Consider the following 17,923-nt stretch of genomic DNA (forward strand, 5'->3'; position numbering starts at 1 on the left):
CTTGACAAACATTACTTCTAAGAGGTGAGCCAAGCTGTAAAGATGGAATAGGCAGGGACTTCCCTGGCGGTCCAGTGGTTGGGACTCCTCACTTTCACTGCTAGGGCCCAGGTTCAATCCCTGGTCGGGGAACTAAGATCCCACAAGCTACGCAGCCAAAAAAATAAAAACTAATAAGGGCCTACTGTATAGCACAGGGAACTCTACTCAGTCCTCTGTAATGGCCTATATGGGAAAAGAATCTAAAAAAGAGTAGATATATGTATATGTATAACTGATTCACTTTGCTGTACACCTGAAACTAACACAACGTTGTAAATCAACTATCCTCCAATAAAAAAAATTTTTAAATAAAATTTTAAAAAATGGGAATTCTGATTTAATAGTCCCAAAGTGGGCCTGACAGCCTGCATTTCTAAGAAACATCCAGGTGATGCTGATAACTGTGTTTAAAAAGAAAAAAAAAAAAAAAGATGGAAAAGACATTAGCCAGGGAATGGAATTCCTATGGAAAGAGGCAAAGAGATAAGGAGAAAAGAAATTCCAGGCAGAGGCACAAGGAGAAACTCAGCAAGAAGTAAGTGGAGACAGAGAAGCAGTTTGTGGATCCAAAAGCACAGAGAAAAAGGAGAAGACGGTTGTAGGAGGATTTTAGGTGAGATACTCGATTTCTGTTTCCCTCTTCCCCTCCCTCAACCACTGGACCAGAGGCCACATGACCCAAAAGCCCTCATCTGTCAGCCAGTCAGTGGTTCAATCACTGTAACTGGAAGAGGAAGGAGAGAGAAACAAAAGGAGCAGAACACAGAGTAAAGACTGTGCCCGGTGCCTCCCAGTCACCCAGAGCAGCTATGGTTCCTGACCCTTTTGAGACCCAAATTGTTCAACCTATCCTTAAAAGAACTGGGGCCTGCCAAAATCTTGCCAATAAATCCACCCCCCCTCCTTTTTTTGGCCTTAAGTTAGTTTGAAGAGGGTGTTTGTTATTTGCAACCAGGAGTTCTAAGAAAAATCATCATTCCCCTCTCACTTCCCAAAATGTGTTTCGTACTTATACTAAGAAGAATGTAATAACCACAGTAACTTTCCTGATGGGGGCTTTATGGTAGGTGCCACTATCTGTATTTTATAATGAAAAAACGGGTTCTGAAAGGATAACCAACCTGCCCCAAACCATAATACAGTAAATGTTGGCACTGAGACTCAAACGAGGTGACTCTTAAGTCCAAGACTCTTGCCACTAAAAATGCTGCCACTTCCAAATGCTGCCACTTTTAAAATCTGCATCACCAAGTGGGATCCTCCCCTAGCTGGAGTCTCCTCATTCCTAAACCTTATAACACTCTCTCCTTTTGGAATGGATGTGAAGAGTGCAGATATTAGAGTTTGAAGTTCAAAGATTACTGTTACAACTTAAAAAACCCTTCATTTTGGAATGATTTTAAGTTTACAGAAAAGTTGCAAACATAGTACAGAGAGTTCCCAATGCCCCTCACTGCTTCTCCTAATGTTAATTTCTTGTGTTACATGGTACATTTGTCCAAATTAAGAAACCAACATAGCTGCGTTAGTATTGACTGAACTCCAGACTTTATTCAGATTTCACCAGTTTTTCCACGAATGTCCTTTTTCTGTTCCAGGATCCAATCCAGAATCCCATATTGCATTTAAAATGCCTCAATTTTTAACTTAAAAATACAAAACCAGAGACATTTATAACAACCCAAGTTGGACCTAAATGTAAAGTGCTAGGCTTCCTATTTTTGGACTACCACCCTTTGGAGAATCTCCTTCCAATCCAAACAGCTAAATATTATTTAGGCCTATCAAGGCCTAGATATATTATCTTTTCTTTTTTTAAAAAAATATTTATTTATTTATTTGGCTGCGCCAGGTCTCAGTTGCGGCATGCAGGATCTTTAGTTGAGGCACTCAGGATCTTTAGTTGCGGCGCTCGGGATCTCTAGTTGCGGCATGTGGGATCTAGTTCCCGGACCAGGGATTGACCAGGCCCCCTGCATTGACAGTGTGGAGTCTTAACCACTAGACCACCAGGGAAGTCCCTGTATTATCTTTTCTACTTTATTCTCCTTATACCTTAACTTGGATTGGAAATGCGTGTATGCATATTTCAAGGAATCAGACCGATTTAGCTTTCTTAATGTTGTGCCACTGAAAATACAAAATCTTGATGTTTTTCTTTGTATATTTTCCAGATTTTCTACAAGAAATAATTTTATACTCAGAAAAAATGTTTGGTGTGCCATCCTGTACTTCTAAAAGGAAATAGGATTTTTTCTATCATTGATTCCAATAGGATCATTCATGTATGGAATATGTCCTCCAAGAAGATGCTAGACTTTGAAGAGGGCCCGGGTGCCGATGTGCATTTATCCTTCCCAGTCAGAGCTCAGGCTGAATCAGCATTACAATCTGTACCAACTTGGAGATCTGCCTAATTTGATTCTTTATCAGTTAAATCATTAAACTGTTAAGTTTTTTTCCCTGAGATATAATATTTAAAACTGATTAAATTACTGCTGTCATTTCTTCACTCCTTCTGTGTGTTAGAATTATACAGCTATGCCCTTGTCAGATGACTTTTTAGCATGTGCCACTAAAGTGCATGGTGTATATGACCCTGTCTCACTGATGTCCGCCTTGGCCATGTGACTTGCTTTGACCAATGAAAAGTGGGTGAAAGGGACTTTGTGTCAGTTCCAAGCTGAGGCTTTAGGAGGCATCATAGGTGTCTGCTCTTGCTCTGGCTTCCTGTGACCACCTGAGAAAACTGACCCAGGCCACCACTGTCCCTTTAGATTGGGCCCAGAATTAAGACATAGAACAGACTCAGAGCTGACTAGAAGCCTAAGGTCCAGCCTGGCCTGGCCATGCCCCACCTGGACCGGTCGAGTACAGTTGCTTAGCAGACCTGTGTGTGCTGTTGTAAACCACTGAGACGCTGAGGTATCTGTTATGCAGCCAAGCTAATACACCACACTAGACAAAGAAATTAACTTCTCTTAAGCCGCAACAACCCGTTCTGGAATTAGAGCAACCCGTCTGAAGCAGATTCAACTTACTTCCAGGCATCAGTTCAAAGTGAGGCCTTCCTTCTTCAGTGGACAGAAGAGTAGCCAGTTTCCCTTCTATCATCTCTCCATCAATGAATTTTCCATACAGGGCAGTCCTCTCATCAGGGTACACGTATGCTATCTTCTCTCCAGTCATCTCCCCATCTTCATTTACTTCTCCTACAAGGCTGCCTCCATCCTGATGGGAGAAACCCAAAACCAGAAAATATTATATATAGCATTTATCTATATGACATGAGTTCAAGACATTTCTCTTGTGCACCGCCATTGTGAACAGCACTGATGTGGATCATAACAGTTTCAGAACGCAGAGTTTTTCACATGAGCATGAAAGCGTGATGCATCTCTCCCCTCCCCTCCAGTCCCCTATAAGTTACATGCACAGGGGGCATATAGCCTGATTTAGAGAGTCAAAGACGGAGTTGTGCTTTATAATCCTTGGACAAGCTACTGATACTCTAACTTGGTTTGTTATCTAAGAAACAAACATGTTGTATTTGTGATGTAAGTTACAATCATCGAAAGGAAATGTAACTAAGGGTTACTTTGGGGCAATATCAAATGTGATGAGGTAGCAGGACAGTCTTACTATTCCTATGATTTCTCTTCTCAAATATTGAATTCTGGATTTCTGGTCTAGTAAGAAAATCTTTAGTTCAAAGGTACTTAAGAATGAGTTCAGTACACATGAGTAATGAGAGTCATCTGCACTTTCTAAGGGATAAACAAAAGGACTTGTGGACACTGCCTTTCTGAGAATTCTATTCCATCACTTTTTTTGGAGTCAGAAGGAAAAGTGAAAAAAGATCAACTAAATTCTACGCCCTTCCCCATCACTTCTTTCTTCTCACTCGTCTTTATTTACTTCTCCCTTCTCCCTCCTTCCAGGAGAGGAGTCAGCTGTGCTTCCTCTTTAACTGTCATTTGCTTCATTCCAAAGGGTCATTAAATGCTTTAGGGCAGAGGCTATCAGAGAATTCTGTATCCTGGTACCAGTGCTAGGGATATAGTAGATGATATATTTTTAAAACTGAATTGGGATACTAAAACCAATAAATAATTTTTAAAAAATCTAATCTAGGGTGCAAGAGATGTTCCCCCCCCCTTTTTTTTTCCCCATCCAGAAGGTCCTTATGGTATAACTGAAAATCTAAGACCTTCGTGGGTCTGACACAAGACTAGTAAGCCCATGACATCTTCTAAAAGCTTGGATATTCCCCCAACTGAAAGGTTCTAGAAGCAGCTACTCAAAGTCAGTGACGTGGGACGACTTTTAAGTGATTCCAAATGCTGTTTACAGAGAGACAGCAGGAAGAAATACCACCAGGTACAGGATTTCTACAGTTCATCGTAGTCCAATTGCTCTTTGGAGAAAAAAGGTTATCAATTAAAAAATGAATCCCGGCACTGCCATAGAAACAAAAATACTTGGAAGCACTTTTCATGGATAGAAAGTGCATTAGCGACGTATTATTGCTCTTTCTCCTTCCCGAGTTAATTCTTAATAACCCAGCCCGAACGGGGATGATACTTTTTGCAAGATCTGCCTTCAGGCTTTCAGTGACTGAGCTGAACGGTGTATTTATGCTTCTTATATGCCGTAACTAATATAAGCCATCAACATGATTATTTCTTCAGAACAGGATTCTGTCTTTCTAGGATCTCACGTTTTTCTTCCCCCTTATGTGCTTTAAACTTCCAGTTTGGGGGGCAAATGATTTTATTTGTCTACAATGATAAAGCAGAGATTCTTCTTTTTTTTCCAAAAGGAGTTATGAGTTTGTTTTGTTTTGCTTTGTTTTGTTTGCGGTACGCGGGCCTCTCACTGTTGTGGCCTCTCTTGTCGCGGAGCACAGGCTCCGGACGCGCAGGCTCAGCGGCCATGGCTCACGGGCCCAGCCGCTCCACGGCATGTGGGATCTTTCCCAGACCGGGGCACGAACCCGTGTCCCCTGCGTCGGCAGACGGACTCCCAACCACTGCGCCACCAGGGAAGCCCGGAGTTATGAGTTTTTAATTAAAAACTTTCCATCACTGTTTCAAGGTCAAATTTTGAAAGAAATAAACTGTCCTTAGAGTGAGCTTACAAATCCTGTAGGGAGGATCATTATTTTTGCCTCCCCTTGTTCCTGCTTTGACTTCATGTCACAAACACTTCTTTGTTGGCTGTGTCAGGGGTGCTGGAGAAGAAACTGCTCCTTATTCTCCTCTGCTCAGTGGCTCCCCCTCATGGGAGGAGAAATCGTTCACTTGATTGGTGAGAAGGCAGGATCTGACACCCACTGACACCCAACTCTACTGGGTAGGGGTTAACAGCATAAAGCTGCTGCTCTCATGTGTTCTGCACTTTCGCTCACCTGTCCTGGGAACTGACAGTGCCCACAGGCTGCACCTGCTCCCCTCTCAGTCCTCTCCTCTCCCTGGGGAAGCTCCCCCAGGCAGCCCTACTCCTCAAGGGAAACCTGCAGCTTTCTAGCTGCTCTGTGGGCAGCTGGCCCATCCGTTTAGCTCAGAGGGGCAGGAGTAGAAGCCCAGGCCACATCTCCATTCCAACTCCGCCATAATGAAACCAACATCCTGATCCCTGATCCCTACGTCTATTTCTTAATTGATTCCCAGTCCAGAGAGCAGAGCAGTGGGGTGTGATTACCAGCCTCCCCCCACCCCGACCCCAAACGCCAACAGATACTATATACAAAGTGTTATCAACCAAGTTGATTTTTAAAGCTTGTAACTCTCCCTAGTGCTTCTTCCTTCCTAAGGCAGAGTCTTCTCTCGGTGCTTTAAAAGACAGTGATTAAGGCGGAAGGCCAAAATGCAGCTGCTCATTCTAGGTTTCAAAATGCAACTACATTGAGCCAATCGGATCCATTCACCTCAGTTCATCGTTGATCTCCTCTAGGGACTTAAATTGATCACAGTCACAAGTAAAATGACAGGTAGTGGGAGAATCTGGTAATCCATTACCTTTTTCCTAGACCCACCCTCATGAGGAATTCCACGTTCCCAGGCTTCAAGATTCACTGTCAGATCGGCAGCCCCCCAGCACTGGGCAGCAGGAAGCTTATCCTGCCTACTGATGAAGCAACGAAAGTTTCAGGCTTCCTAACTGGTAAGTACCTCCATCTCTTCTCCCTCTGTAACTGAAAGGACTTGTGAGCTATTGCGGATCCTACCAGGAGAATGTGTAAATGCTTTCGTAATTATTTTAAAAAATGTTTTACAATATTTTTTCTTATGACTAGAGTATAACTTACTTTTTAGGAACAATAACGTGTAAATAGATTTAGCTGGGACTACTCTTCTTGCTATACATGTTTTTATTAATACTTTTAAATCATAAGAGGATACGGTTAAGAGTAAGGAAAAAAACGTATTTTGACTTAAGCTCTGGACCAAATAAAATATTTCCTCAGGTTTATTTTCTGAAACATTTTCTGGAAATTCACTACAAACAGATGGGGTATTTGAAATGCAAACAAAAATTACAGCATTAATTCCCAGCCATGGGTTTTGCCACATTTTTTTTGCTCTAGTCAGCTCCAGAAAGATCATAAAATGTTATCAAATACTCAAAGGCAAGTTAATTTTAATCACCTTGATTTAAGCAAGATAAACCAGAAAGCAGGGAGTAGGATTGTAAAATCAAGTAACAATAGTGTAGTAAGTCCAAAAAGATGGGAAATTGCTGGATTAGTTCTTACATATGAGGAAGAATAACATTAATTGCAACAACGAGACATTCCACCATCTCTTTCTATATCCCAAAGGAATATTTTTAAAAAGCAACATATTTTTGTCTTTATTAGTGGTACAATCAAACCAGTTTGTCCCAGTTTGTTTTCATCATGACTAATCATTCCTTTCCAAAGCCACCCTGAGGAGGAATTCATAGTAGATCGGAGCACAACAATCAAAGTCAATAGTGAAAGAGTGAGAGGATGTCCCCCTAAGCTGCTGGCTTCAGCTACTGACTCTCAAGTTTCACAGCCTCACATTTCCTAAGATAGAGAATACATTTTGTTATTCATTGGGAAGACTCGAAGCATTGTCTTAAAACTCGTTACTTTCCAGCAAAATGAACAGTCGTGAGGCTTACTGGGTAATATATCCAGCACACTCCATGCCGAATGTTATCTTTATATTGTCCCTTGAAGATCAGTCTTCCATCTGTGTCGTACTCCTGGGCGGGTCCATTCAGCTCTCCGTCTACATATGTGCCCTGGAGAACTCCTCCATCCTCATAAGTGTAAACTCCCTGGCCCTGCAGGGCATCATCCACATAATATCCCTCCAGGGTGCTGTGAGAGAAGGGAGAACAAAAGGGAACAGTCAGACAGTGACTCAACTCTCTTAAAAGAAAGGATCACACCACGCCCAGCTCTGTTCCAATGCTGGCCTGTATTCAGTACATCCTCCTGAATTCTCCGAGATTGCTAGGAAAAAGGCTCCCAAGATATGGGTAGGATTAGATACTGAGAGGGAGATTTAATTCCTAATCTCCTGGTTCCTATTAATCCAATTTCTCTACTGGAGGAAATACAGAAGAAAGAAGCCACAGGTGGAAAAAGAACAAGCCTCATCTAAGTATGTTTCCAAGGCTAGATGCCAACCAATACCGGGCAATAGAAATTCTGGTGTTACCCTTTCCACACATAAACCACCCTTTCCACACACAAACCACTCATGCTTAATTTCCCTCAAGAGTTCCAGAATTCACTGGGAGTTCTCAAGGGTCTTTCAGATGGCTTGTATATAGTGGTCTCTAGTAATACAAATGTGGTTTAGAACGTGTAGATGTCTGCTTATCTGTCTTAAGCCATTAATGCATTATTTATCGGTGACAACCATAAGTGGTATCCAATCAAAAGTATCCCCATCCACCTCTTTGGAAGATATATGGGGATTTACTTGTGTGTGCGTGCGATCATGGGAAATAGGGGCAAGTAAGGAAGACAGGCCCGCTCAACCTTGCTAATATCATTAGCAGCCTGATAAAGTTTGAGACCCGTCGTCCTAGAACAGAAGAAAGCTCACAAGGGTGCTCATGGTGGTTTTACAAGAACCTTTTTCTCTCCTCATAAAACACTTTTGGAATTTCAATACATGTTTTCAGTGTCAGCCTCGCAAAGGCCATTATGCAATGAAACTAACTTTATCCAAAAATTCCCTTCATGAACTGGAATCTGGAATGAGGGGAAAGACCAGCTCAAATTATTTTTTACAATTAAAAAGTAAGATGTTTAGCAACAAAGTTTGATGATTTTAACATGTGCAGATAACACTCATTCATTAATTCAACTAACAGACATTTACAGGGTGCCTTCAAGTAGTGAGCGTCGTGTGAGGATCTAGAAAGCATGATGAACAAGACAAACACATAACCAGGAGACAGGTACTGGGGACAGGTGGGACCCAAAGGGGGCCATGGGGACCGAGGTGGCTGCACCTGAGTCTGCCTGGAAAAAGTGCTGTCTTGCTCTAATGAATGACAGAATGATCTGTAATTATTAAATGAAAAGCACAGTCTAAATAACGATAGCCTCTGATTACATTGTAATTATACTATTTGTAGTCTCCCAAGGAGATAAATCGTTCTCTTTCAGTTTTGTTTGTACTATCAATGATAAACAGGCCTAGTAAATTCATGAAGAGAAAAAGTGCACTTCAGCACAGCCCTTGCATCAATAATCAAAATTTTATGTCAGTGAGGTCGGAATTAAGGAGATTCGGCTGTCATTAGACTCCTGCCATGAAAAAAAAGAACCCTGGTGAAGGATTACTAATCAACTGACATAATGATGCAATAGACAGGGCAAAAAACGACTTCATCATCTATCTTCAGTTTGGGGATTGCCAGATAAAACAGAATATGCTCAGTTAAGTTTGAATTTCAGATAAACAACAAATAATTTTTTAGCATAAGTATGTCCCAAATATTGAACTGGATATAGTTTTACTAAAATATTTTTCGTTGCTTATCTGAGCCATTTTAACTGGGTGCCCTGGATTTTTATTTGCTAAACCTGGTGACCCTATTGACTTTGAATTCTCAGCAGCATTCAAAACGTTACTGTGTATGTTTGGGCAGAATTATCCCTTGACAGACTAGTCTGCCAATGTTTCTTAGGTTTATGATGAAAGCTACAAGGCATGGGTCTCACGAATCAGTTAACCAGTCATGTGGGTTTGCACATATTTCCCCCAGGTCATGTCCCGTAGTTTGTCCCGCCCTCCCTCAGAGTAGAACCTTCCCTTATTAGTAACACAATCCTAAGAACAAGCTGCTCTTTCCCGTAGCTCAACGAACGTTAAGATTCCCAAATGCAAATTCTTAGGTATTGGAGAGCAAAACTTACTGCATTGTTTTCCAGCCCCTGCCTGAGGAAACAGCTTAGCTTCCTTGGTACATTTTTTTGGTAGCTTGGATGGAATCTGATAACAAAAAGGGGGCATGTTATCACATGAACTGGGGTCTCCAGGGCAATAAAAAGTGATAAGGCTTTGAAATCCTTTTATTTCAAAGGAAATAAAAGCTTCTTAGTCTGGCGTTAAAGGCACCACCTTTCTTTCTAACTTTTTCCTCCAGAGGAGGCTGGCAAACCATGGCCGGCTGCCTGTTTTTGTAAATACAGTTTTACTGGAACACAGCCATGAACATTCCTTTCCGTATCCTCTGTGGCTGCTTTCATATGACAACAGCAGAGTTGAACAGTTGCAACAGAGGCCGAATGTGGCCCAAGAAGCCTAAAATATTTACTATCTCACCCCAGGCAGAAAAAGTTTGCTGATTCCCGCTCTAGAATCCTCTGCTCACATTAGTTTATTCACTGGCCCCAAGCACACATCTATGTATCTTAGCTCCTATAGTATGTTTTCCCTGCCTCTTCCCTTAAAACATATGTAACCAAACTTTTAAAATCCCTGAGGACACATTCAGGAAAAAAAAGTTACGGGTCACATTTTCCTTTTTTTAAATTCAAAACAAAAATGACTTTGGGAAAAGAATGAATATTCTCCAACCTCTGGTCTTTTTCTATTTCAGAAAGAAATCGACTATGAGAAAATGGCACTATTTTGTAGCAACTCAATCATTAATATCTGGTTATATCTGAGAAGTAGCTATGCAGGAATAACTTTCTAATCTTCCTTGCTGAAACCGGATTGGGAGCTGTGTTGTGGAGGAAGGTGTTCTCATCACTGGCCTCCCCAGAGCCTACCCATCCTCCATATGGAGCCCTACTTCCCACAGAGTCTACCTTGACCTCTGCAACCACAGTCACTGAAGCCTAGTCATGGACTAGTACAGGATGTGCCACGTCTTTATCCATGATCAGCTTACGGGTCCTATTTCTCTAAATAGATTGTAAGCCCTTTACAGGAACAAATTAGGCATTATGTATTCCGCCCTAACATATAAACACAGCATATCTTCAGGTGATATTTGCTAAATGAAAGAGTGGAACTGGGATAATCTTGCTTTGAGAAGAGAAAACTGAGAGGGAACATAAGGATGTTAAAAGTATTTCTCAAGTGCAGGGAGGATTCTTTATATGAAGTGTATGTGCATACAGTCTGCAAGTTAGGAAAGTTTCTTAAACGCTCTGCTTTATTTCTCCATTTGTAAACTGCAGCTGCTAATAGGGTTATTAAAAATTACATGGGTTAATACATATTAAGTGCTTAGAAGATGATCTGGGACATAATGATTGCTCGAATAAATAACAGCTATTATTATTAAGCATGCACCTTCATGTACATGATGGTGAGCTTTCTACTGAGAAACTTGGCCTAAAACAGCAGCAGCAGGGAAATAGTTATGAGACACTGGAATAGATAGTCAAAGAAACTGACAACACTGCTCTAAATCTACTTTAAAAAAAAAACAAGTAAGGCCTTCCGTGGTGGCGCAGTGGTTAAGAATCCACCTGCCAATGCAGGGGACACGGGTTTGAGCCCTGGCCCGGGAAGATCCCCCATGCCGCGGAGCAACTAAGCCCGTGCGCCACAACTACTGAGCCTGCGCTCTACAGCCCGTGAGCCACAACTACTGAGCCCTTGTGCCACAAACTACTGAAGCCCATGTGTGTAGAGCCCGTGCTCCGCAACAAGAGAAGCCACCCCAATGAGAAGGCCACGCACTGCAATGAAGAGTAGTCCCTGCTTGCTGCAACCAGAGAAAGCCTGCGCGCAGCAACAAAGACCCAACGTAGCCAAAGATAAATAAATTATATATATTACTTTAAAAAAAAACACACAAGTAAGAAAGATCCCTCTCTGTCTGAGGGAAGGATGGTATAAATGCTTCTTTAAGTGAAAAAAGTAATATGTATTCATTGTAAAGTGAACAAACAAATAAATCAAATACTACAAAGATGTAGAAACTCCCAGTACTCTTACCCAATTTGGCAATTTACCATTTAAGACTTTTTTCCATTTATATATTAAGCATTTTCCCACCTGTGTGGTGGTTTGTTTTTTTTTTTTTAACAAAAAAGGGGATCATATCATACACAATGTTCTTGACTTGTATTTTCTTAAAATTTCTTTCAACATGTTGGCAGATTTTTTAGTATATTAAGAAGCTGCAAAACTGGTTTGATTTTTCTGGTACCAGCATCTGAATCAAATAACTCGAAAACATGGAGAAAATTTAAAAATCAATTTTAATTAGATTTCTTTCTTTCCATATACACAGACCATTTTCATCTGTTTTATCAAAGCTCTTGTACTTAAATTTCCAGTATTAAATTAAATGAGAAAATCTAACTTACGAAGAAATGAAAATTTTTTATAATTGTTTACCTAGACTGATACAGCTGCAATCTATTCAACTATTTTCATTTTAAAATTCTCTTTAATATCTGAATACACAAAAGTGTTCTTAGGAGACTAAACAGCTTTGGCTTTTCCTTCATATTTTGGCCTCTAGAAGGTTTGGGGCTTTCCAGCTCCTGAGGCATAAACTGTTCCCTCCCCCACTGTGTTGCCTTTCTTTTGTCTGGTATAGAATCAAGAGGGAAATTTTAAATGAATGATAATTTTACTTTAAATTCCTGTCTCTAACCAAATTAAATTGTGACTCTTAGTATTAAAACATTGTCTTAACTAGTTATATGACAATATATATTATCTCTTTTTTTTAATTGAGATAGTACTGACATATAACACTATACTACACATTATCTCTTAAAATCTTGAAAACTAAGTAAAGAAGAACATCAATAACAGACCCAAATCATCCGCTGGGGCTATATGCAACGAGAAACTTCAGCTTCTTCCAAGATGTGACAAGCAAACTGAATGGAGCTCTGTAATGCTTCCATGTAATCCAGTGCACTACCTTCAAAGTTTCTTATCCTTTAATTAGAAGATCTATGAGTTCATAGGTTCTGATTGTTATAAAGGCTCAAGATAACAGTAAAATATTTGAAGGGCAATTAGTGAAATTTAGTTTTGTTCTCTAAAAATAAACCCTGAGAAAACCCTGCTGGCCATTGTTATCAACGGATAATAATAGTAACAGCAGTAATAAAATATAATAGTAATAATGATAACAATAATAATCCATCCTTGATCTTGAGGACCTTATGCTAAGTGAAATGTCAGGCAAAGACAAATACTGTATGTCCCCACTAATATGTGGAATCTAAAAAAGCCTAACTCATAGAAAGAGAGTAGAGCAGTGGCTGCCAGGGGCTGGAGGATGGGGAAATGGGGAGATGCTGGTCAAAGGGTACAAACTTCCAGTTCAACTTGGCTTGAATCTCAGCTCCAGCTCTTACCAACGAGGTCACCTGGGGCAAGTTAATTCATCTCTCTATGCCTTAGTTTCTTCATAAGTACAACAAAAAAGGATTATAAAATCTACTTCACAGACTGTTGTGAAGGCTACATGTCCAGCGTTTGAGCAGATGGTAGGTATTCAAAGTTATCCACCTCATTCCCTCTCCCTTTCTTATACATCACAAAAATCTTTGCCTCGACCAGAACTGTTCCTCAGAATACAGATGAATGTATTTGTTGAGCCTGGTTCCAACAAAAGCGATACAGAAGGGACTTTTGCCTTGTGTGGGAGGTTGGGATACATGAGTTCCAGCTCCAATTTCTCTAAAATGTGACCAAGCACTTTCTAAAAACCAGACAGAAGAACTCCTGCATGGACCTGTCACCTGGAAAACATCCGCCTCCTCAGTGGCTCATCAGATGGGCAGCTTCTCTTAGGTTACCTGGTCAATGATCAACTACAGGGAGCCCGCTTAGCCGGATTCGTTAGTGGAGCAAATCAACATCAGAAGATGACTTGGGCAGAGGAGGACAAGTCATGGAGTAGCAAATAATATCTTGAAATCTAATTAGCATGTCTGGAGGAAGCATCAATAATGTAAAAAAAAAAAAAAACCTGAATGAATTCACTTATCTCTCTCTCATAATCAGGCTAAAAATCACATGATGCCCTAATATCTCACAGCCCAAAGCCAATCTGCATTGAAATATCTCTTTCTTGTTACCATTCTAAGATTTCGAGAAGTCCTGCTAAATTGTCTTTACATCCACCAGTCTTGTTTGAGATGAGAACAATTCAGGAAAAAAAATACATTAACATGAACATCCAGAATCTGGGATTAGTATAAAAAGTAGAGATGTGTAGGGCTTCCCTGGTGGCGCAGTGGTTAAGAATCCACCTGTCAATGCATGGGACATGGGTTCGAGCCGTTGTCCAGGAAGATCCCACGTGCCGCGGAGCAACTAAGCCCGTGAGCCACAACTACTGAAGCCCGTGCTCCGCAGCGAGAGAAGCCACCGCCATGAGAAGCCCACGCACCGCAACCAAGAGCAGCCCCTGCTCGCCGCAACTAGAGAAAGCCCGCGTGCAGCAACGAAGACCCAACACAGCCACAAATAGATAAATAAGTAAATTTATAAAAGACAAACAAAAAAATATCTCAAAACTATCGAACATTCTGAAGCTTCTGAAGCTGACACAGTAGTAAAAAGGTAAAAATGTACATTTTGGCTATTTAAACTGGTTTAGAAATAGATAGCTAGTTCCTTATTTTACCTCGAGTATTCTCTGCCAACAGTGGCGGCAGAGAATAAGATGCTTAAATTCTCTGCCAACAGTGGTTTACCTCTGTGACCTGAGGACGGGGGTAAAAAAAAGGGGGGAGCATGTTCACTTTATACATTTCTGTATTTCTTGAAGTTCTTTTTTCTACCAAGTATTTGCTACCTATGTAATTAAAAAAAATAAAATATTCTGCTTCTGTTTTTCCAGGCCATCTTTCCTGGTGATCTGAATATTTAAAATTCTTATTCAGGTTTATCATATTCTATGTAAAGGGGAAAACTGATTCCAGAACTTTCTTGATATAAATTTTTATTTGTTTGAAACGTTCTCACAAACCACACACCCAGTCTATGGCATAGATTGCGGTGACAGTTTCATGAACGTATACTTAACTCCAAATTCATGAAGTTGTATATGTTAAATATGTACAGCCTTTTGTATATGAATCATGTCTCTAGTTTAGCTTTTTTTTTTTTTTTTTTTTTTTTTTTTGTGGGCCTCTCACTGTTGTGGCCTCTCCCGTTGCGGAGCACAGGCTCCGGACGCGCAGGCTCAGCGGCCATGGTTCACGGGCCCAGCCGCTCCGCGGCATGTGGGATCTTCCCGGACTGGGGCACGAGCCCGTGTCCCCTGCATTGGCAGGCAGACTCTCAACCACTGCGCCACCAGGGAAGCCCTCTAGTTTAAAAAAAAAATCGCAATCAGGTTTTATATAAGATTAGACTGCATCAGGCCAAATCTTCTGTCACTACACTAGAATTTTCCAAACACAGCCTCCTGTAACTGCAAATAAAGCCTCTGATGGGAACATAAGCGAGTACTACAGGTTTGAACAACTTTTTAAAACTCTACCATAAACCTTTTGTTTCCTCAACTGTTATTTCAAAACCTTGATGTCACCCTTTTGGGAGGAATTTTTCCAGACTAAAGCCTCCTCACTGGCAGTAAAAGCACTGAGTGCCCACTTTTTTTTTTTTTTTGCAGTACGCGGGCCTCTCGCTGTTGTGGCCTCTCCCTTTGAGAACAGGCTCCGGACGCGCAGGCTCAGCGGCCATGGCTCACGGCCCAGCCGCTCCGCGGCACGTGGGATCTTCCCAGACGGGGGCACGAACCCGTGTCCCCTGCATCGGCAGGCGGACTCCCAACCACTACGCCACCAGGGAAGCCCCCACTTTGTTTTACTCGATACATCAGACCCTAAAAATGGGGAGCAGTAACAGGGAGAAAAATTAATAGAGCAGTGTAAACTAAGTTGCTGCTTCATTAGAGGTGACTGACTTCTCCATGACCACTTCCTGCATCCCCCTTAGAAAGATCTAATAGATTCCACAGCCTTTATTTCAGTCATAAGACTCACTAACTTTTCCGCTAACCCTTTTAGCAGATGTCTCATGACATGATCATCATTGGGCTTAACGAACGAAGGTGACGAGGACCTTTTGAGAAACTGTCACCACACTGCTTCATCCCATGTCATAAAAGCAGCGATACTGACCTTCTCCTCTCAAGGTATTAACAAGGGTAAACTTTTCAGGTCCTTGCTAATACCACCACTCTCTGAGTCTACCATTGGACCCAAGTCCCTCCAGGTGTTTGAGTGGTAGGTATAAAAACCAGTGAATTCGTGCCTCTAAAAGAAAAAAGAAAGGCAATGAATTTCTTTCTATTCCATAGATAGTTACTGGCCTAGTGCTTCAGCCTCAGCCACTGCTCCAGCTTTCCCTGGTCATGACTCCCATGCAGATCACTGCATTTGAACAGCACACTGGGGGAACTGGATGAAGCTGGTCAGAGCCAGACGTGACTGGCTTGACACAGGGAGGGAGGGAGGCGCTTGGGAAGTCTCAGGCCCCACTCAGCCCCGCAGGGCTCATTCCTGACACACTGGTTGGGAAGCTCAGCCTAGCCCTTCAGCTCGCTGAGTCTCAGGTCTGTGAAGCGAGCCAGTAACCAATACTAAACTCAACGAAGCCTGCTGGACTGTTTTCCCAGAGTCAGTCAGTTACTGGGTATGACCTTCAAACTACGAGATTTAAAACAGCAGCGTGTGCGTGTGCATGTGTGTGTGTATGTGAATTCTACCCTCTTTTTTGTCTCCCATCCTCATTCAGCAAGAATTTTTTTTTTAATACCAAATTAACAGAAAGTGCTATGAAGCATAGAAGATGGAACAGATACAGACAGTGCCCTCAAGGAAACCGCTCTCCTGTAGGGCAAAGAAGACATTTATATAAATATATATTTGCTGAATGAATAAAAGAATAATTGCATGAGGTGAACAGTGACACTTTCCAGAAAAGAGTTATAAATAAACTTCTATGGAAGTGAGGCAGGAAAAGTTTCCTTCTGGACAGGTTAAAGGAATCGTGAGAGAAGAAAGCACTGATACCTCATCGAGTAAGAGGCTGCTATGGGACTCGGTTATCCACCAGGGCAGAAGAAAGGAAGCAGAATATTCGACCATTTAACATGAATAGTTTGGAAACCAATTTCTGCTAAAAAGAGGTGGGGTGTGGGGTTGAGGACAGTGGGAAAGAGAAGGCTGGAATTAAAATAAAAATTTACAAAAGTTCTCTGATAGGTTTTTATTGTTTTCCTCACCCCTCCTTATATCAGATAATTGAGAGCCTGAGGACCTGTTAATATTTTTTAAAAGCGACTCATTCCACCTACAGAAAAGGGATTGTGGGTTACAAGCCAGTCCCTGCGATCACCCTTCAAATATCAGCTTAGACGTTTTCTTTCTTGAAGGAATTCCAAGGAATAAGGAAGCTTCAGCTTATCACCAATGTCAAGAGTTTACAGTAAGCGGTGCTGTGGCCCACAGAATCCTATAACCTGCTTTAGCTAAATCCATTTCTGAATTACCCAGTCAAGTGGTATGAAAAGAGCTAGTCCTTCCATGGCTCTGAATTCCTCTAAATGCTGGAGAAATTCACACGACCACTTTTCATTTCTGAAGCGGACACGGCTTAAAAGTCACTGTTGGCCCATGCAACCCCATCTTCCACCTGTCTCAAGAGGGTGAGAAGCTTCTGCCTCACAGCGTTCTCATACAGGGGGGTAAAAGCAAGGTAAAAGAACCCTGCTGTGAAAAGTATTTTAACTAGTGGTAGAACACAGGAAATGCTAGTTCCGACATCAGCGTTAAGGTATCACACATCATGTCCAGTCATCCCAAAGACAAGCATTTAGAACACTGTGAGTCTGCAGCTGTACCCCTCCTATATCTACCCATCTTACTGCTTGGACCGTGATGACGTGGCTTTGAAGAACCCTGCTAAATAGTCTCTTGACTAATCTCAGGAGGAAAGAGAATATGCCGAGAAAATTATGAAGCCGCAGAACCAATGAGGTGGCTGAACCTTCTTTCAAAAGGAGATCAAGAAACTGGACCATGATGTCTGAGAGCGTGCTGAACACAGAGTGAGCGTGCATTACGCTTGGAAAAGAGCGTCAATCAGCCACTATTGGAACTACACACAGTGGTCCCTGACAAAAACGATCCCCACCTGTGTCACTTTATGGAGACTCATTATCTGAACGAGGAGGTGAAATCCATCAAAGACCTGCGTGACCACCTAACCAACCCGTGCAAGATGGGGGTCCCTGAATCTGGCACGGCAGAGGCTCTCTTTGACAAGCACACCCTTAGAGGCAATGGTGGCAGAGCTGAGTCTTAGGCCATAGCCACGGGGGTGTAACTAAGCAGGATGCTATGGGACCTTCCCGGGACAGACCCCTCACCCATATCCTC

General features: G+C 41.7%; 1 protein-coding gene across 1 annotated transcript in view; it reads right to left on the bottom strand.

Annotated features, from left to right (window-relative positions):
* SETD7 (SET domain containing 7, histone lysine methyltransferase) overlaps nt 1-17,923 on the bottom strand; it is a 43,024-nt gene that overhangs the window by 15,753 nt on the left and 9,348 nt on the right. Inside the window, exons 3-4 of the mRNA XM_065878073.1 lie at nt 7,195-7,396; nt 3,084-3,273 (exon numbers count right to left, since the gene is read on the bottom strand). Of these exons, the coding sequence (XP_065734145.1) occupies nt 3,084-3,273; nt 7,195-7,396 (392 nt within the window). The remainder of the gene's footprint in view (nt 1-3,083; nt 3,274-7,194; nt 7,397-17,923) is intronic.

Source organism: Phocoena phocoena, chromosome 5 (genome assembly GCF_963924675.1).
Source record: "Phocoena phocoena chromosome 5, mPhoPho1.1, whole genome shotgun sequence".
NCBI lineage: Eukaryota > Metazoa > Chordata > Mammalia > Artiodactyla > Phocoenidae > Phocoena > Phocoena phocoena.